The 21,510-nt window shown below is 41.5% G+C and overlaps 1 protein-coding gene across 1 annotated transcript; it reads left to right on the top strand.

Moving 5' to 3' along the window:
- Nucleotides 1–4,835: 4,835 nt before the first annotated feature.
- On the top strand, nucleotides 4,836–20,368 carry gpr37b (G protein-coupled receptor 37b). The gene is made up of 2 exons (XM_044342851.1): nucleotides 4,836–6,564; nucleotides 17,963–20,368. The coding sequence occupies exons 1-2, from the start codon at nucleotides 5,515–5,517 to the stop codon at nucleotides 18,776–18,778; spliced, it is 1,866 nt and encodes a 621-aa protein (XP_044198786.1). The 5' UTR covers nucleotides 4,836–5,514; the 3' UTR covers nucleotides 18,779–20,368.
- Nucleotides 20,369–21,510: the final 1,142 nt, after the last annotated feature.

Here is a 21,510-nt window from a genome sequence, read left to right as displayed (position 1 = left end):
AAGAAGTCAAGTGTTTCTGTGTCTGCACTCTCCAGGAGAATAATTCATCCACTTAAAGCAAACCCCGATCAGTAGCAGTGAGATGAGACAGATTTACTGTAATTGTGTCTCTGTAAGGGTCATTTGCTGCAATGATAGTCATATCATATATAGTTAGATATACACAGCGTCATACAGTGAGAAGGAAATAAACCCCCTCCTTTGTTGCTCGATGTCTTTCAATGAGTCATTCAGGAGCATTCAAAGTAACCTCTACCCCTGTTTCTGCCTCCCTTTTTTGTCAAATATTCACTTTGCGTGCTAATAACATCACCTCTCCACCTTTATTGGAGGAGTAAATGTGGTAATCGCAAGTAGGATGAGATAAATGGACAACAGGAGAGTAATCAAATAGGTGAAAGCCAATTACAAAGAGTAAAGACATTAAGATAAATTTCTCAAAATGGCAAACGATATATTAATTTGTCTGCTCCTGCCTCAGAGAAAAAGTATGGGAGATAAAATTGGGAGAGAGATAAGACAATATAAGCAATGAGAGAGAGTAAAGGGAAAAGTGCAGACAAATGAAAATTAAAGGTTCACTTCATTTAAATATATATATTATAGATTTCTGCAACTGTTTTATTCAACAGTTCTGGTACATTCTCTTATGGTAAAATTAAGGGATAACACCAAACTTGATGTTTTTTAGAATATCTAAACAATTATTGAATTCCTTTCCTCATCTTGTTTGTGCATATTTACCAAATGGAATAAATGTGAATAAATCTGAGGTCATACTTTTTCAAAATAAAGTCTTTTGGGAGAATTTTCAGATGTCGCTGTTCCATGGAAACACCAGCAGATGGAGGTGTTTACTAACTATATGTTGACCTGAGTTCAGCTACATGAGTGATGTGTTTATCATGACTACAGCCTGGCAGAAATAGACACCTAAGAGCCTCTTGGAGATGTGCTGACACTATTGAGAGATAATGTTATTCATTATAGAAGGATGACGCTTAAAGGACGACAATGTCTCCAGTGAAAAGCTCTCAGAACAACAGCCCTCTGTGTTAGACTATAAGCAGTGTGATAAAAGCCTTAAAGGATAGGTTCGCAATATATCAAGCCTGCCTTAAAACAACAGTCAGATGTCCAAATTAATATTGAAACAGGTTGTGCTTGCCGTAATTACTCCTCCTGTTCATATTGACCATTAAAAGATCCCCTCCAAATGTGCTTATAATGTAAATGATGGGAGCCAAAATCCACAGTTTAACTGAAGACAATATGAAGCTTCAGCCATCTGGGTTAGTCAAATAAAGTGGATATCTTCCACAGTTGCAGTCTTTTAAGTAAAAAATTCCCTCTTTGTGTCTTGACTGACAGTGTTTTCCTGTTCAGCTGCAGTAGAAGGATCATAACAAAAAGAGGGAATCTGGCACTAAAAAGTCATAAACCTATTAGAGAACTAAAGATATTGACTTGATTTGACTAATTTGAACATCTGAAGCCTCATATTAGCTTCAAATAACCTTTAAATACACTTTTGCACGGAAGGAGGACTGGATTTTGTCCCTCATCACTTACATTGACAGTGCATTATGAAGGGATCTCATAAAGGCCAGTAAGAATTACAGCAAGAAAAATATGTCAATTTTCATTTAGGCACCTGACTATTGTTTTAAGATAGACTTGAAAAATTGTGAACCTGTCCTTTGACATGCTCAATAGCAAACAAACTGACTATTGGACAAAGAGAAGTGAAAGTACAGCGCTAAAGGTCATCTCATCCTACAACAGCAGACACATAAATCTGCCTGCAATGTCAAATGCTGAAGAAACTTAATGACTATGAAAATCAGACTGCCATTTCAGTAAATCACTCTTAACTCTCTCTCATATCACACATAGTTTATGAAGACAATTTCACAGTGACATGGTCTTACAAATTGTCAGTTACAGGCTTACTGACTAATACAAATTTCCACCCCTCCATTTATTTATATAGGAAAAAAATAACTTTTTGAGACAAGACCACAGGGAGGTGGAAGTGTAAATAATTTAAATGGGTAAAATTATGAAAACTGTTTCCCCCACTGGAGCTTCCTGCACTGTAATCAAATTGAATCAAACTGCTTCTATAATTAATTGAAGCCACCATGTAATGTAGGCTTGTGAGTGGGCCTGTTGTCTGTTTTTGTTTGGCATGTGTGAATGCACGAGTCATGGGGTGCCTGTGTGTGACTCTCTTCAGGGTTTGTGTGTGTATAATTTATTTTCCACACAGCACAAAAACAGTGAAATCCATGAAATCTTCATGGCTCTGGCGTGTTCTTCTTGCCGACTGCACGTCCTACTAAACTCAAGACTCTTTACTGTGTGTGCACTCATTCCCTTATTTGTGCTTCGTGTGTACACGCATGGTGTGTGCCCTTGATGTCCCTCTGTGTCTCAACCTCTGAGTGTTTCCATGCATGAGTACATCTGCAAGGGAACCTCTCTTCTTTATCTACACCCACACATGCCGACTAACAGTGTCTCCGTGGACCAAACGTACAATAGACATGATAATTACATGTGAAGTGATGCCCTGTGCCTTCCAGCTGATTAAAAATGGTACTGTGGGTTGCTGTGGTGGTATTTTCAAGGTCAGACACACGGTGTAATTTGAAGGATTTAACCTGTGAAGCCCAACAAATCCTGAACATTTACTGAGTGATTAGGTTTGTAAAGGTTTGCTCGTATTTAGAGGACTTGTTTCAAAATCAAAGGGTAATATTGAATGTTTCCATTTATGAAATTCTGCAAAGTTTGGATGCAAAAAGTGAATCCTCTCCCTTCCCTTCAGCAGCTGCTGTATGCCTTTGAGCAAACCAAGTCTCCCAATTGCTCCAATATATATTACCTTCTCTTGCTGTGGGGATCATTAAAGTTTCATCAATTCCAAAATACCCAAGGCACTCTGTAGACTTTTCTTGGTGCCACTTTACATGTAGAACTTATTCCTTTTAACTCGAATCAAGGTCAGATGAAGATATTGGCGGGAGCAACTCGAGTTATCTGTCTTCAGTAGTCTCCCCCCTGTGTGAAACTTGGCTGTGCGAGCATGTGTGTGCTTGTGTGTGTGTGTGCTCCCCTGGTTGGAATTGGCTCCAATCACCTTTGATGTAGAAGGTCACCAGCTAGATGTCCGCTGTGTCTGCCAATTCACTCTCCCCTCTCTGTCTCTCCCCCTACCTGCGTATGTTTTTGGAAAAGTAACACACAAGTAAATAAGCCTGCAAATATGTTCTCTGTAAAGTTATGTGCATATAACGACATATTTATGTTTGTACAGTATTTCCACAATCTATGAAGCATATTTCAACATGTGTTATGTGTGAACATGCATGTATTCCCTTTATTCCCGCACGGTAGAAACTGCAGTTTGTGGTCTGAGACTCAGACTCAGTGTAAAAGGTCTACTTGCAGTACTTAGAGCACTTGAGACATAATGTGCTCATTTAATTTAGTCCTAAGAGTCCCTTGAATTATTGACTCAGTTTGACATGCAGTACTGTACTTACTCACAGGTTGTGGGTTGTGTATGTACATGCAATACAATGTGTGTGTATTTAATCACTGTAGCAACACATCCTTTAACACTCTGGAGACTATAAGTATATACATGTTATTAGCTCAAATAGAAGAAATTGCAGTAAGCTACTGAGACAGACAGACAGGTGAAATCAACATTTATAAGTGCATTATAACATCACTGTGTTTCACTTTGAGATAATTAACACAATACACTTAAAACCCACCCACAAACATTCCTCTAAGTTATAAGTTCAAGTAAGTAAGTTTCAGAAAATGACTGCAAGTCTGCATGTGTAGCCTCTTACTAAAGCTTCCAACATTTAGTCAAATATCTTTTAGATAGGCCTATTAAATGACCTCAAGCACCCTTTTTTTTTTAATGGAAGACCAAATTTTTATGGAGACATGGTGCAGATATTGATGCATGCAGCAGTAGAACAAGCTGCAATCAATGTCCATATCCCCTACAGTTAGGTTAGATCAATCAAGAAACCAGATGAAGATCACTTTTCAGACTTGGTGGTGCTTGCAACCCAGCCAGTTACTGATGTGGGGGCTGACCCCGAATGAGCAGGGACCCTGGAACGTGAATATTTCAAATAGGAAAGCTGTCAGAGCTGTTGTTGGGCTGTTTTATAGTGTTTACTACTTGCAGCAATAAATTAATGAATACCATGAATAATGAAGCTAGATTAACTATCAAGGGTCTAATGATTAGTCTGAAAATGTTAGTTTTCCTAACACAAATAAAAATATGCCTGGAGGGGAAACAAGTGCATATCTTCTTATGGGGTTTCACTTGTATCATCTGATTCCCTTTCAGATAAAGTATGTTCAACTGGGCAGAATAATCATTAACATAATAATCTTAGATGAAAACGATTTATTTTCAGAATGCAACTATCTCTCTCCACTGCCCTAATCTCCTTGAATCAAAATCATATTTGAAATTTAATATGCATTTTGTCCAAGTGCGTCGGTATCACAGCGCCGCCTGTGCGTAAAAATTAAAAACTGAGTAATACATTTATTAGCAGGTCTGTCGGGCGTGGCATGGCTTGTCTGCCGGGGGGGCTGTAGCTGTAGTCTGCTCCGGGGCTGTTGGATGCTCCATGATGGATGAGGAGTGACAGATCGGGGTTAGCCGCCAGGGGAGTCCATTTTCTTGCAGTGCACGGTCCTACCAGAGGAGAAAGCAGAAGAGGAGGAGGAGGAGAGACACTGACTGGACGCAGGAGGAGGAAGGGACGAGAAACAGAGAGAGGAGCGACCGAGTTCCACCCCTCCTCTCTTTCCTTCTCTGTCACCCTCTCTCTCTCTCTCTCTCTCCTCTCTCTCTCTACTCCCGTGCATCACAGCGTAGTGGGCTTTACCCGGTCTGCACCGCATTGACGCTGCTGCTGCTGCCGCCGCTGCTGCTGCTGCTGCTGCTGCCAGGCGACCCAACCCACTGAACTAACGCACCAACATACACACACACACACACACACACACACACACACACACACACACACACACACACACACACAGGGAGAGAACCGGTCCATTTGGTTGCTATTACCCACAGCGGGAAGTGGAAGCTGTGCGGATTGTGTGCGTATTGTGCGGATATGCAACAATTCCCTCTCTACCTCTCATTACTTCTTTCTCTCTGGATTCGCTGTCCTGCTCGGTAATGTCAAGACTTTGGGAGCGGGAGTGACTCGGATAGGAGGCTGCGGCTTGGAGATTATTGCGGCTGCGGTACATAGCGCACGGCAAGAAATTTGGATACAAGTTTGCACAGCTCGCGTCATGAATGTAGCTGTTTAATTGAAACCGTGAGCCCCCACCTTCCCGTGCTGTGTCCAACATGGGTGTTGACTGAATGGAAGAGTGTCCTCGCGCTGCCACAGAGGTATGAGGATGTACTTGTGAGGATTAAAACCGCGCTCAAGTAATTCTCGGACCATGCAGATTCTGCCGCCTAGGACGTTATTTGTGTTACTAGCCCACGCACATGTCTTATTATCTCTGAGAAATAATGGAGAAGTACGAACTAAGGAGGTCAGCAACACAAGCGCATACTCTGCCAGGACTTTCCATGGGTCACTCCGGGAGAGTCATCAAAACAAAGCCCGAGACCGTGCGCTCTCGGCGGGGTACGCCACAGGTGCTTCCTCGGCGGAGCGGGCAATTCTCAGAGGGACCCTTAACTCCACTCACCCCTGGAAAAGGGTAATTGCAGGAGAAACGAGGCGATTTGGACACAACAAACGCGACTTCAATAGGACAGTGACACCCATGGAGGATCCCAACGCTGCCTCACATTGGGACCCGACGCGCCACCATAATAAGAGGATAAAGTTGAATGGCGGTCTTAGTAGTACGGGGACGCCAGCAGGTGGACACTACAATGTGGCTAAGCCCTCTTCAATGGGCCGGGGAGACGGAGGAGGGGGACCTGAGGAGGGCGACAGGCACAAGAGAGGCACAAAAGACGAGCAGAAGAAAGCTTGGAAGAGGGGGAGAAACCGACTGAACAAAAGCGCAGGGGTTTTGGCTCAGCCTCACGCGTCGCCGTGGGAACCCATCCCAAAGCCGGTGGCCCTCACCGCCACCGACCTGCCCTTTGACCTCTTCACCAGGAGGCCCGAGTTCTTCACTTTCAGAGAGGAGAACCCCTGGGACGCCACGCCGATCACCCCTCCCAGCTCGCCGGACTTCGGGGACGAGATCAAGAACCCATTTTATCCGGTGACAAGTGAGACTTATGGCGCTTACGCGATCACGTGCGTCTCCGGCGTTATTTTCCTAGTGGGGATAGCGGGCAACATCGCCATCCTGTGCATCGTGTGCCAGAACTACTACATGAAGAGCATCTCCAACTCACTGCTGGCTAATTTGGCTGTGTGGGATTTTGTGCTCATCTTCTTCTGCCTGCCCATGGTGGTTTTCCATGAACTGACCAAGTCCTGGCTGCTGGGGGAGTTCACCTGCAAAGTGGTGCCCTATGTGGAGGTAATTACATTTTATTCTTCCTTGTATTCTGTGCTACATTTTTATCTTGCTCTGAATATCTCAGGGACAATTATTTCATATTGTAGTGGAGATGATGTTTTGAGGCAATGCCTACAGGCAGGATTCCCATCTGCAGGGATGACAGATGGTAAATGGGGCTCAACCAGTGTCATTATATCATCCACCTTGTCTGAAAGTGATAACACCTCCATAGTGACATAATCTGTTGCACTTTGGGGCATGCAAATTAAGTTCCACACTCTTTTCACCTGAGTAAATGCACTAATAGAATCGAGTTTCAGTTTTTAAACCCTGACTGGCCAGAAAGTACACACCTACTGTATAGGATGTCACCTCAGCCAATAACAAGGGCACTCTGTTTATGTTGTGGACCTGCTACTGGTGAGAGAGCCTCACCTAGCCCTCAGGCATGTAGACATACACACGAATACACATTAGGATGTAAGGCCACAGTATAACTCTCTTTCTCCTGTTGCTTGAGCTACACATACATTGCAACTGATATAGAACATTGTAGGTGTCTCTCTCCTTGTCCTGATTTTCTGTTCCTCTTTCGCTCACAGAGACACACACCTGTGTTCATGAGCGGTGAAGGGATGCTAGACAGGTTGTTTACACCATGTTGATACCTTTCCTTTGTGTGCTTACCACAATCACACCAGTGTCAGATTCACCCGAAAGGTGAACATCTTTTGTATAGAGCAGGGGGTTTCCAGCTCAGGGGTCTTAAGCTTATTTCCAATGGCCTTTGTAACAACCTGGCTTAAGGAAAGACAGAGAGGAGACATGGTTTAAATTATTGAATTTGACCCAAATACAACATAAATGAAAGTACTGTATAACAAACCGATTTGGAACAGATGAAGCTGCGGGTGTTATCAGTGTCAGTGGCAACAGAGGTGCAGGAAAAAGAGGAAGGCGCATGAAACCAAACCCAGAAAAAACTGGATGGCAAGCAGAGAGAGACAGAGAAAGAGGCTGACACCAGCTTCTATAGCCACACAGTGAGCCAGACCAGACTCCACCCTCCAGAGATGCAGAAGAGTATGCAGATGGAGAGGCCAGTCACATCAAGAAGTGATAATATGAGAAGGTGAACAATATAAGCGTCCTCCCAAACCCACATAATTAGTCATTTTAGCAAATGCCCAAAAACAATATATATTTAGGTTACAGTCAATATATTTTGTCATTTAATGTTGAGGACTTGTGGTGTATTATCCTCATATTGCCATCAGTTTTGATGCAAAAGGTTCATTTGAGAGTAATTTGGAGATCTTGAGCTTTGGTTTTCACAAAATGTGAAGCACCGATGGCTTTGATTGAAAAGAAACCTTCAATAATCTCCTTACAGAATGATGTGACAAACTGTTTGCAGAGCCACATTGATTAGTTAATCATTTCAGTGTGAAATGGACTTTTTTCTGGTCTTCTGCAATGCAGTTTTGTCTCCTCTCATTTTAAGAATGACACCTCTAGTAGTTTGGCAAAAAAAAGGAGACCATAACTAGTGAAATAGAAATGTGCTTTAGAGTCACAGCCTACTTTCCCGCTCATGCTCACCTGCATCAGGCATTCATTTCAGTTGTCTCATTGTTCGAGTCAAAAGCTATAACTGACAATTTTCCATGCATGCATTAAATTTCAGCATGATTCCAGCTCAAAAACAAGAAGATTTTGCTTTCAATATGTTGCATTTGCACCATCCTCTCTCCTCTTTGCCATCATTGTCCTCACTGACCACATACTGTATAATCATAGTGCAGCATCTCATTTGCAAACACCTGAGTCTGTATGTTTTAACTAATGGGGGATCGGAGGGAAGCAGACCCCCTCCCTGTGTTATTGCATATGAGCTACCCAAGGACCACAGGATATTATTGAATAACTTTAATAATGACATTTGCACTTCCAGTGCACAGACCAAATGGTTACTATTAATATAGAGAATCCCTGTGTGTTTATTATTGCATGTGTATATGCATTTTATAGTGCATATCTATCAGGACATGTGCACTGGGCCTGTCTGTGTTCACAGTGCCTTCAGTGTGTGTGTGTGTGTTTGTGCGCTGCCGCGTGCATGTGTCAAAACAGGCCGTGAGTAATGCAGCCTCGGGCTCACTCTCTCCCTGTGGAACATTCAGTGAAACACACACACTCACACTCACACACACACACACACACACACACACACACACACACACACACACAGACACACACATTCTTCACTTAACCCAAATTCAGTCCCAGGGGATAGCAATATTTGACCTAAAATAAACACATGGATACTCAGTCACACATGCTTGCATATACATGCAACAATTAACCCAACTGCATGTGAGCATGCATGCATAATCAGAAGGTGCTATAGATAATGTATTATTAGTGTCCACTGAGAGAGGAGCCTCCCATGGTGCTGCCTTGAGTAAACCTGGTTTTATTCAGTGTTTAGCAGACTTTGGAATTTTCCAAACCTCAAATAGAAAGCATTTTTTGTTGTAAGATGTGAGAAAGCACAGCAAGAAAATAAAGATGTGGGCAACAGGCAGCCTGCATTATTTCAGATACACTCCTGTTTCATGGTGCTGTCATTGCAGACAACCCCTCTGGGCAGTGATGCACAGAGCAACAAATTCAGGCAAAACTAATGGGCAATAATTTGGTTTTGCACCTGGCAGTTGATTAGGATGAGACTTTAAAGCAGGCTAAAATAACAGATAACCAGTGCAGTAAGCATTTTATAAGCCACAGGGGGAAACTGAGTCATTTGTCAGGGTTCATACAGAGCTATGCTGCTGCAACGCAGAGATTTTTAAAAGTTTTGTCTCATTAGGCCTACGGTAAATAAAGAAATGTGTAGGAATCACCAACTGAGAAAAACAAGCAGCATTGCATGGTGAGATCTAATAGTGATAATATTGTATATGTATCGTTTTCAAGCAGTATTACATGATTTTTTACTGGCAGGTGTTTAACAGCTGGAAAAACACGGTTGTTTAGAAGATGATAATGTATAAAATTTGTATATTTAAGTCCAAATGTATGTATATGAACAAAACTAGAACCATGTATCCATGGTTACTTTGTCAGATACAATCTGCCCATGAGGTGGTCGTATATAGTCTCACAATTATTTTGAAAGCTGTGCAGCAGCCTAATGACCGCTCCCATTAGAAGACAGATATGGATGTGTACACACCTTTTTTTTAACCTGATTTACAGCTAATTGCCAATCATCATCATGGAACATAAATCTAGCGACTCCCTAAAGGCTAATTCTCTCCTTAGTCATATACTGGCAGTTCCATTACCAGTCCTGCCCTATCACTGTCTCCATATGTTACATAATGTAGTTTGATCCACAATGGCTTCTCTTAGTTGATTGTACAAATGTAAGTAATAATATTGTGTCCACATCTACATGTCAGACTTAATCAAGTCCTTATTTTAATCAAATTCTCTTCCTGATGTTGTTCTCTATACTAATACTAGCATCTAATTCTTAGTTAACAAAATGGTGTATGTATTTCTTTAGTTTGTATGCCTCATTTATACATTTGGCCTCTACTGTGTTGTACAATACCCTCTAGTCAGAAACTGTAGGCTGTTTTTGCTATGGTACAGTGGAGTGGGCCTAAGCAGGCAAAAGACAGAGAAACAGACTATTGAAGCAGAGCAGGAAAGAGGCTGAGGAAAGAGAGAGAGAGAAGGCGAGAGAGGCACAAGGCTGCATGGAACCCCAAAGGTAGACACATGTATTGTGTAGAAATTGGCTGTAATGGCAGGACATACATCAGCTTGACACATTCACATTCACTGACAATATGTTGTTCCAACTCACAGATGCACATACACGAACACACACCTTGAAGAAACTAAATCAGAATTACAAATTCGGTTTCAGGAACATGAGGCCATATCACAGGACCAGGAGGGCCCACATCAAATCGTTGTTTTCTTTCTAGTGTTCCTATTAGGACTGCACATCAAACTAATTAGATTAATTCTATTTTTTGTTTTTGCACAATGTGTAAAATGCCTACATTGTGAAAATCAGGTTATTACAGCACGCACAAAAAGCTTATTTTTGGTCAAAATGTAATGTAGATGCCATTTTGAGTCATGGCAGTCCTGTAAACTGGGATGTTTTTGGGACTTTTGTGACTCCAGGTGGCGAGCTGTCTCTGGCTATCTCATCTATGAGAAAGACAGACTGAAAATGACTCTGCACACTGATCTGTGCTCTCAGTTTCGGTTTGCATTGATGAGGTATAATTTCTGGATACCAGAGTTGAAGCATTGGGAGTCGACTGAACAGTGTGCAGATTCTACTTAGTCTGTCTCTACCTGCTGGGTAGCTAACCTTAGCTGGCAGCAGTCTGCAGATATCAGATTGATGTCTTGTTAAGAAACACAAACAGCAGCGGATCAATTAGTGAGTGGACACTTCTGCTCTGTCTGTGCTGAAACTGATTATTAAACTGGATGTGATCTACTTAGTTGAAGCATCTGGTACTGACAGGCAATAGCTGTGTGGGAACCTGTATTTTATGTGTAATGATGACAGCCTTGCAGGTGGTGCAGGTCTTTTATTATTCTTGCACAACTGTTTAAAAAAAATGATGTTTCAATCCTGCATTTTGCAGGCAAACAAAAATTGCTTAAAATTGTGAATCAACCCCAAGCTTAAAAAAAATATGGATTGTATTTTTTGGCCATATCACATAGCCTTTGTTCTTTAATTCAAAAATGAAGACTTCCCCAATCACCAGATATAATGAATAATTATCATTGGACCTTTATGGGAAGCTGTGGAAATTTCCACCACTTTCATATATCAAGAAAATAGGTAAGTCCAGGTTCTCACTAGATACAGTTTTATACAGCCAGCCCCATTGGTCTGTTTGTCTATCTAGCATACAATCTAGCCTTCACACACACACACGCGCACGCAGAAAGTCAGTAGGGTGTGCTGATCTTCCAGATGGGTGGGATGGCCTTCTCTCTACTGATCGCTGCCCACGGCTGTTCTCCCTCTCGCTCCCTCTCTCTGCATCAGCTATCTGTGATTAGAAGCGAGCCTCAGGGGGAACACACACTCACACACACACACACAGTGACACAGACACACTTAATACGGCATGAAAGCATTTGGGCACACACACCCAATTGTGCATATACTGTACACTGAATGCGCACATAAAGTAACAGAATACACGACACATAAACACAACTTAGGTACACGGATGCATACACTAGATGTCGTGCCCTCAGCTCGTCTATTAGGCTCACGCATGATAGCTAATTGGAAGAAATGTAAATTATTCAGGGTATATAATTAGTGGCTTTACATAATGCATGATCGTGAGTCCATTCAGTCAGCTTTTTGTCCATGGATGAGTAGATATTGTGTTTTGTATGATGGGACAAGCCCACACAACAGAACGAAGGGAAGATTAGGCTTGCTGTTGAATGTAATTAACCAAACTGATAATTATCCATGTAGATATGAAATATTCATTCGGTGATTAGCATTATGAATTAGGTATAGTGGTGAAACGAAAAAGAACGGCTTATCAGTTTCAGATCAGCAAAGAACAGGCCAGCATGTACAGTAGCTAGCCTCCATAGAGTGGAGTAGAATAGAAAATAAAAGCTTCTGCGTTCGGCATCGCCCCCAACGCAACACTTTGAGACTGGGGTCAATGACCTGGAAACAGGACTTTTCTGGCAGCCGCTGTGCACTGAGAGACAAATAAATTTTTTAATGTCCAGGGGAATTCTGCCACAGGTCAGGATATAATTTAATGGAAGAGAAATTTATTGTCTGGAAGAAACTGCCTCAGACACACAGTAAAACACAGAGACAGAAAGCAACAGCTTAGAGTAGAATAATGGACGGTTGCTATTAATTTAATTAAAGAAAAGAAAGAAACAAGAAGAACATTGGTGCGTGCACTGCTCGCCCCACTTATTTGTGACTTCTATGGATCTTTGTTCCAGGCTGGCAGCACCCTGAAGGACTTTAAACAATTTAATATAAAAGTTACAATTAGAGCCTGTTCTTGCCTTTGTTTTGTCTCAGAATAGAAAAGAATAGTTGAGCTTGAAGATTCATTTTTGACCTGGAAACAAAATATTTCAGTCACATGGTCCACTTACAGTACTTGATGTTTCTGAAGCTTTCAACCACATCACAACTAGTCTGCCAATTATTTTTCCAATAAATCAACTAACTAATTCATCAACTATCCATTGCAGCTCTACGTAGGTCATGTGATAACAACTTAACCATTTCCATGACAACTTAGCAACTCCATCAACTGAGGAAGGTCACATATTGTGGTTGAAAGCTTTTTTGTCAAGCTGGAATAGAATAGAATAGAATAGAAACGAAACTGTAACAAAAATAGGCAGCTGTGGCCGTTTAAAGGTCTATGCTCTAACAATCTCAGAGAGGAATCTTTATCAGCCCACAAGGATGGATTCAGCGATGAGTCTGTCTGCCATTATCCCACACACGGTCATAAGTGTGCACCATCCAAAACTAGTATTCACCCACAATGAAATACTAATTTTAATAATTATGCATATATATGGACATGCACACACACAAATGGGTGTGCATGCTGACCCACATCCCTCTCTCTCTCTCTCTCAGACACACAGCCCAGCTGTTAGACGGATGGTGGCTGTCAGTGGCAGGGTCTCTCTGGTTAGAGTTATGGTCTGGTGAAGTCTGCACTGGGTCACACACACACACACACACACACACACACACACACACACACACACACACACACACACACTCAACCTAGAAAAAAGACTGCAGCTGGAATAACCCTTTGTCTCCCTGGCTCATAAGACTTTGTGTGTGTGTGTGTGTGTGTGTGTGTGTGTGTGTGTGTGTGTGTGTGTGTGTGTGTGTGTGTGTGTGTGTGTGTGTGTGTGTGTGTGTGTCTCCACATTAGCTCATTCATCACCTGATAACACCCATTACCCCTGACAGCGGCTGTAGTCACAGTATGGCCACACAGGCTCCATCATAGTCCTTGTTAAGACCCAATTAATAACGCAAGGCCTTTGTGCCACCAGCTCACAGGACCTTTAATCAGGAAGTTAATGGGCTGTTATTAAAAACAGCACCAGGGGAAAATGTCTCTCTCACCTGCTGTGCTGATAGACGGCCAGAACCTAAAAAACATGTGTTATGGATGAAAAGCCTTTTCATGTGTGGGTTTTTTTGAGCCCTTGAAGTCCAAGGTTGAGAAGAAATAGATATTATGAAGTGCAAAAACTGTACTGCTTTACAACTTGTATATTATCACTTAATGACAAGTGATTTTGAAATTTTTAAGTCATATCTTGTTGGATTAACATTTCAAAAAGACCTTATTTAAGGGAGGTTAATAAACATAGAAATAGTAAGGTGTATCTATCAAACATTTTCTTCATCAGTCAATCTGCTATTTTTGGCAATGTTAGAGGCCGGTTGGTCCACCACTTTGGTCCAGACTAAAATGTCTCAACAGCCATTGAATGGATTGGTATGAATTCTCCTTTAGCGCCACCAGTAGGTCAAATTTTTCACTCATCCATTGAAATATCTCAACATCTACTAGATAGATTGGGTTTTTCACAGACATCCATGGTTCCCAAAGGATGTATCCTAAAGACTTTGGTGATCCTTTGACTTTTCCTGTGGCACCACCATGATGTCCACATTTGTGGTTTTGAGTGAAATATTTCATTACAACAACTGGATTGATTGCCATGAAATTTGGCACACACATTAATGTCCCCCTCAGGATGAATTGTAATCATTAAGATAGCTCCATTATCAGTTAAAAAGATTGTCAGATTGTCCAATACTTTTTATGACCAAATACTAATAATATTCTCATCAGCCTTAGCTGCACATAGTGTTTCATGCTAATTAGCCAATGTTAGCAACACTGACTTCAATGATTAATAAATCATTAAAATGGTTGACAATTAAATTCACAAATAATTCATATATTGAATAGTCAAGCTAAATTTGGAGGCAAAGAATTTTCTTTCTTGTTTGCTTTGTGTTTTCTTGAAAACTGCATTACTGTTTTAAATAAGTAGTAAGATTTGAATAAGATTTTAGAGGTACCATTTCCAGGCCCGAGGTTAGCAGTCCTGTCATCTTGCCAGCAGGTAAAATGAACATGACAGGGCCAAGGCAGCTGTTTGGAAGAAACGCCAGAATAACATATTTAATCATTATAAAGATTTCTCTTCCTGTCACTTTAAACTGTCTTACTTGATGTCTTTGCCTGCAAGTGTTCCCTATTCACCCTCTCTCCTTTCTTTACTTCTTTCTCTCATTCTTGGTTTCCCCTACTCTTTCCATTCTTCTTCTGTCCTTGTTTTTCATTCCCTCATTAACATAACCCCCTTCCATAAACACACAGCTTCATCACCCCACCAGGGCTGACTCTTGGACTCTCTCTCTCTCATCTCCCCTCTAGTACAAAGCTATACTTGTTCGCCCTGCCCTTGCTCTCCGCCCCGACACACTGATCAAAGCTGGGTTTCCTGGTCCTCCATGACAGCCTTTAAAGCCATTCCAGCCCTGTTGTTCAAGCCATGAAATATTCACTGTGTGCAAGCACCTGTCCATGTGTATAGAATGGGGGTTTTTTGTGTGTGTGTTCACTACCATATGGGAATGTGGGTGTGCTTTGTGTGCATGTTTATGGAGGAAGGAATTATGCTTCTTCATCTGTTAGAATAAAAAACCTTTTTTCTAGGGATGTAGGACAAATTAACAGAGGTAGATTATGTCATGTTGTAAGTAGTAGTAATGACAATATAAAGCCAGATATATGTCTGTCAAAACGCCTCATTGTTTTCCTTTAAAACACTCAAATTTATTCCAGTGTTACAGAGGGTAAACTGTGGATTGGGTTGAAGAAATAAAAAGCAAACAGCCATTTCAGTGAATGATATCCACACTGACGGATGAGTCAGAGAATGACCTGAGAGGAGTGGCTATGACAACATTTTACAAGAAAATGTTAAAGGAAGCTTCTACATTTCCTTGCAATCACTGTGCAGTCAGTTCATGGGGACATCTGAAACTTAAATTCACTAGCTGTATGACTGGTGAATCTGTCAAAAGCTGGTGGTGGTAAAATGGTTGTGTTTACTGTGAAGTATACATGCATTATTTCCCATATTAATGCCTATAATAATGGTATTAATGTATGTTCTACTGCTCCGTTCCAACTGATCCATCATACTTTTTTGTACAGTTTCAGACACCTGTCATGCTGCCATAGACATTTTGGTGGCAAGTGCAGTAAAAAAAAAAAAGCCATATCTGAGCTTTTTAAAATCTGCTTTTTCTGTTGTTCATACCAGTTAGAAACACCCGAAGACATTGATGAAAAAGAGCTCAGTCTCCTGCTTATCAGATTTTTGCACCTGCCTTTCCAAACATTGCTAACTAACTATAAGATGACAACTTCTGCCAAGCACACTTACATTTTGATGGGCATTTTTGTCACCTTGCCAAATCAACTAAAGGATTAATCTGTCCACAGTGTGAATAAACTACCTAAATAAACATGCTTGACTTAAACCCACCTCAAATTGCTTTTGAAAAGCCATCACCTAAAGGTATACTATACAGGATTTGTCGGATGCTGTTTGTAAACACCATTCAAAGTTGGCCCCTCCTCCTCGGCTCAAAGAGAGAGAGACACAGACAGAGAGCAGAGGAGAGAGACAGAGACAGTGATGTAACCTGGTCGCTATGCTACGAGTCCTGACCTCACACCCTGAGTGCTTTTATTGGCTGGAGGCTACGCACCCACTACCCAAAGGTTGACACATGGAAATGTCCCAAACGCAGCAACATAATATGAAAATACAGGCAGAGGGCAGAGTCTCTGTAGATACATACACCACCACACACTTCTAGTGGGTCATAAGTGATGATTGAGAGGGATTATTTTTGTATGAGTCTATACTTTTTTTTTCAGGATAATCCTGTATAGTATGCCTTTAAAAACCAAATTAATAATTATTGTTCTGCTTTGGCTAAATTTCAAAACAATTCACTGCAAGACTGTGGTGTGACGGCAGGCTTCCTGGTTCAAAACGCAGTCACATTGATCACAGTTACTGTTCAGAGTGCTGTAGTCTGTTGGCAGTTTGTCTACCCCACTTACCTCTTGCTGTTCCGTATGGTCGCCCTTCATTAGCCTGGTTAGGATGTGTGTCAGAAGGTCAGTGTGTGTGTGTGTGTCAGGCCTACCCACACAGAACATCATGCAGTGTGTGGATATCTATATCTGTCCAGGAAGTATGTGTTTAGAGCACTAAAGCCGTGGCTCACTGGGGCCATCTGGGAAGCTGGCTCTTGTAATTAAATTTGATATGACAGGAGGAACGGAGGGAGGAAAGGAAGAGGGGATGTTTAAAGGGAAACAATGTGAGACACACACTCTCCAGCTGCAGAGGAATATTTTGCAGGGTGCCCACTCTGCCGAAATGATAATCCAACAGATGCTTTCACATGCTGAAGAAGTTTGTGCACTCTGACAATTCTGTGCAACAAGAATGTGAAGGCAACTGCCTGTTAATTAACAGAAAAACACTGGAATGTTTAGGGAGGTATGTTAATTAGTAAGATTGTCATTGATCGGGAAGGGTGAAAAGACATTTGAATGAATGAATGCGGCAATGACGGCTTTTAATCCACCCTCTCACTCACTCACTAGCTGTGTGTGTGGTCTCACATGCTCTTTCTTTTCCCTCACACATACAATCATGTTTCAGAGAAGGATGCTACACTGTGGTAATAGCAGCTTACAACCTTTCATTGTGTGTTCTGTTGCTTCACTGCTTATAATTACACCAGTGTCAGGTGCACCAAGAGGCCAATACCATTACCGTGTGTTCTGCTTTTTATTTATGCGGGGGGGGGGGGGGGGGGGGGGCTGACTTGTCAACTGGTAGTAAGGCCTCCGTTTGTAAAGTACTTGTGTACTGCACAGCAACAATGTAACAGACTTTCTTCCACAGGAGCTAATTTTGTCAATTTCTTGTTATTCTCCTATTCAACCTTGACTATAAGTTCAGTCAGTGTTGCATGCAGCTCAGCCCATCTGTCAGTTGAAATGATTGTAAATTATCACTTGCATGAGGCTACTGTCAGCTCAAGCTCTGTGACTCTCTCTTTTCTCTACTCCCCTTCCCTGCAGATGTGCTGTTTCATGCATAGTGTTTCAAAATACAAAGTTCTTGAGGAAAATACAAAGTTCTTGAGTGAGCCTCTACACGTCACATTTAGTGTACTCAGTGACTAATGTGACAAAATCATTTCTGCTTGTTTCCTCAGGTGGCCTCCCTAGGTGTGACCACTTTCACCCTGTGCGCCCTGTGCATTGACCGCTTCCGTGCGGCCACCAATGTCCAGATGTACTACGAGATGATCGAGAACTGCACCTCCACTACAGCCAAGTTAGCTGTCATCTGGATTGGGGCTCTCCTATTGGCTCTCCCGGAGCTCCTCATTCGACAGCTGGTAACCGAAGACACAGGAATCCCAGACGAACCTCCCGTTGAACGCTGTATCATCAGGATATCCACTTCACTACCTGATATGCTCTACGTCCTGGGCTTGACCTACGAGGGTGCTCGGCTGTGGTGGTGCTTCGGTTGCTACTTTTGCCTCCCAACCCTCTTTACCATTGGATGCTCACTGGTGACAGCACGCAAGATCCGGCGCGCAGAGCAGGCCAGCGTGCGCAGCAACAAGAAGCAGATCCGGTTGGAGAGCCAGATGAACTGCACAGTTGTGGCACTGGCAATCGTCTACGGTGCGTGCGTGGTGCCTGAGAACATCTGCAACATAGTTTCTGCGTACATGGCAGCCGGTGTTCCTGAGCACACCATGTCTGTCCTCCATCTTCTCTCCCAGCTGCTGCTCTTCTGTCGGGCCGCCGTGACGCCTGCGCTGCTGCTTCTCCTTTGTCGCCCGCTGGGCAGGGCCTTCCTGGAATGCTGCTGTTGCTGCTGCTGTAACCACGCACCCTCCTCGGCCACAGCTAGTGACGATAACGAACACGAGTGTACCACCGAGCTGGAGCTGTCGCCGTTCAGCACCATCCGCAGGGAGCTGAGTAACTACACACCTGCTGGCTCCAACTGCTAAACTGACATTCCTCATCAGGGATGGAGATTTCACTAGCCTGCAATTAGCCTCTGGCTAGTATTTCTCAGACTTGGCTAGGAGAGATTTGCCTTACCTAGTCTAGTCACATTTTCAAATGGGTGCATGAATGAACTTGGACACTGAATAATCACATTCAATCAGTGTCCTAAATCCTCAACTCTCATTCCTAATATTAATACTGTACATTTACAGTAACTGTGTAACCCTTTTTTTTCAGAAAAGCTAACAAAAAGCAAACTGTTTTTTCCACTCATGCCCTGGGGTGCTTGTAAAACAGGGTCAGTACATATTTTTACAGGAACAACACACTGGTCATCGTCTAATGTTAGCAATCCTGCCTGAAACCTTTAAAACGTACAAACCTCCCTGCTATAGACCTTGTATGCCTAAATATCTTGTTTGGACAGTTGGGATGGCCTCTTGTCACCTGTCTGATGTCACTTTCCTCACAAGAGGTTTGTATCAGGTTAGAAGACAAAATCCATGCTACAGTATGTTAGTAAGGGAACATAAATATTTATACTGTACAATATAAAAGGGGTACGTTTGTACAGAATACATGTCACAGTAGGTTCTGTTAAAGATGACAAAACAGTTTGTAATGATCCTGGCTGATAAATGTGTTCAGCTACCAGAAATAACATTTATGTATGGGAAACTGTACTGTACACCCTAGGGGAGAAATAATCAATGCCAATCACCTTCCAAATGGTTCAATGGTGAAATTATAAGGACTAAGCTAATTAATCACAGAGCAGTCATGTATAATAATTAAAATACTGCATCCAGTAGGCTGACACTGCATATAGAAGTACAGGACAGTTTAGAGACTACATCCGCTGTAAATGTACAGTTCATATATCGGTGCACACATTTATAGTCTTTGTGGCTGGGGAACTAGGCTTATGATAATTGAACTAGCGCAGGGTGTCTCTGCAGTAATGACAGTTTGCAAGAAGAAAACACAGAGTGGAGATTGCACCGGAGAATCTAAATATACACAACACTTACACTGTACATCGGAAAACCATCAAGTTGACTCTGCGTTAAACATAACTGGGCTGGTCTCAGAGAAACACAAACACGGACTCGAGTGGAATGAAAAGGTTTGGAGTGGACTAATGTAATCAAATTAAAGTTGAATGGAGTGGAATGGAATCGAATGAAACGCCACAATTAAATTGAATGGAGTGAATATAAATAGAGTGGAAAGTAATGGAACACAACACCGTGGAATATAATTGAAAGGGATGGACTCAGCACGGACTGGACTGAAAATAAATATCTGCACTACACTGTTATATCATGTTACGCCTTACACTTTGGGCTGTATATATACTGTACACTTTCTTCGGTGCTCTTATGATGAATGCGCTGTAAACAACAAATCCATCGGTTCAACTTAGAATTGCAAGCAATTGAGCTGCGCACTTTGTTTCTGGTCAAGAAAACAGATTGCAGTTAGCCTATCTGTGACTCTGAAATAATACACCAACAATAGTGCGGAAAGAAAATCAATGTAGAGTTTCACAGCTGCCACAGCTACTGTTTAGAGAGATCGCCTGAATCTTTGAGTAAAAATACTGCCTTTATTTCAAATGATGGTTGTTAGATGGTTAAATTACAAGTATGGTAGCATTTATTTTACAGTACAGTAATTAGGTCACCAGTAAATATTTCTAAACAAAAAGATAATTACTTGTAATTGTAGTTATACTGTAATAGATGCAATAATTAACTAGTATCTACATATTTTTATTATTACATTGGTACAGAAATATAATTACTTTCTATTATGTAAAATAGTAACAGGTACAGTGGTTAGCAATCAATTACTTGGTAATTACACCATGTTATTAAATTATTATTACAAAAAAAGTGCCAATACTGCATAATTACATTGTAAATACTAGGTAATTGCTGGTCTGTAAATATAGAGGGAATTATATATTTGTACCAATAATCACTGCAAAGTTCATTGGAAATGTAAAGTAGCTGTTTCATTTGTGTACAAATCATTACATTATAATTACTGAACTGTAAAACAAAGTGCTACCACAAGTATGTAAATCAGCTCAAAGGCGAGACAGCCATTTTAAAGAGTAGAAAAAACTTGATCTCTGATATCCTTGTAATTTCATTACTTAAGTTTTTAAGGAGAACCAATGAAATGTTTTTCACAGTGTATAAATTTACACGTGTATTGTACTGTAAATCTGTTTTCTTAATCCTGCTAATCAGACCTGGGTCAAAACAAGGTTCAAACCACTAAAGTATATCACTTATTACAATGCAGCCAATCAAAATTTTGGTAAAAACTTTAAAGCCCAAACATTTCATGTTCGCATTTAAAGAACCAGTGTGTAGGATTTAGTGGCATCTAGCAGTGAGGTTGCAGATTGCAACCAACTCACAAAAGGCCCTCTGTGGAGCCAGTATTTGGTTTGTCTGTTCTGGGCTGCTGTAGAAACATGGTGGTGCAACATGGCGGCCTCCATGGAAGGGGACCAGCTCCCTATGTAGATATAAAGGGCTCATTCTAAGGTAATGAAAACACAATGACTATTATTTTCATGGGATTACACACTAATCAGAACATACTTATAGATATTATATTCCATTTCTGCCAAGTCCCTTCTGGTAGATGCCACTAAATTCTACAAACTGCACCTTTAAAAAATGGTTTGAGGGCTTCTTAGGATGACCAAAAT

This window comes from Thunnus albacares, chromosome 23 (genome assembly GCF_914725855.1).
Source record: "Thunnus albacares chromosome 23, fThuAlb1.1, whole genome shotgun sequence".
NCBI classification, from domain to species: Eukaryota; Metazoa; Chordata; class Actinopteri; order Scombriformes; family Scombridae; genus Thunnus; species Thunnus albacares.
Note: the sequence above shows the minus strand (reverse complement) of the source record. Positions and strands in the feature narration are given on the sequence as shown.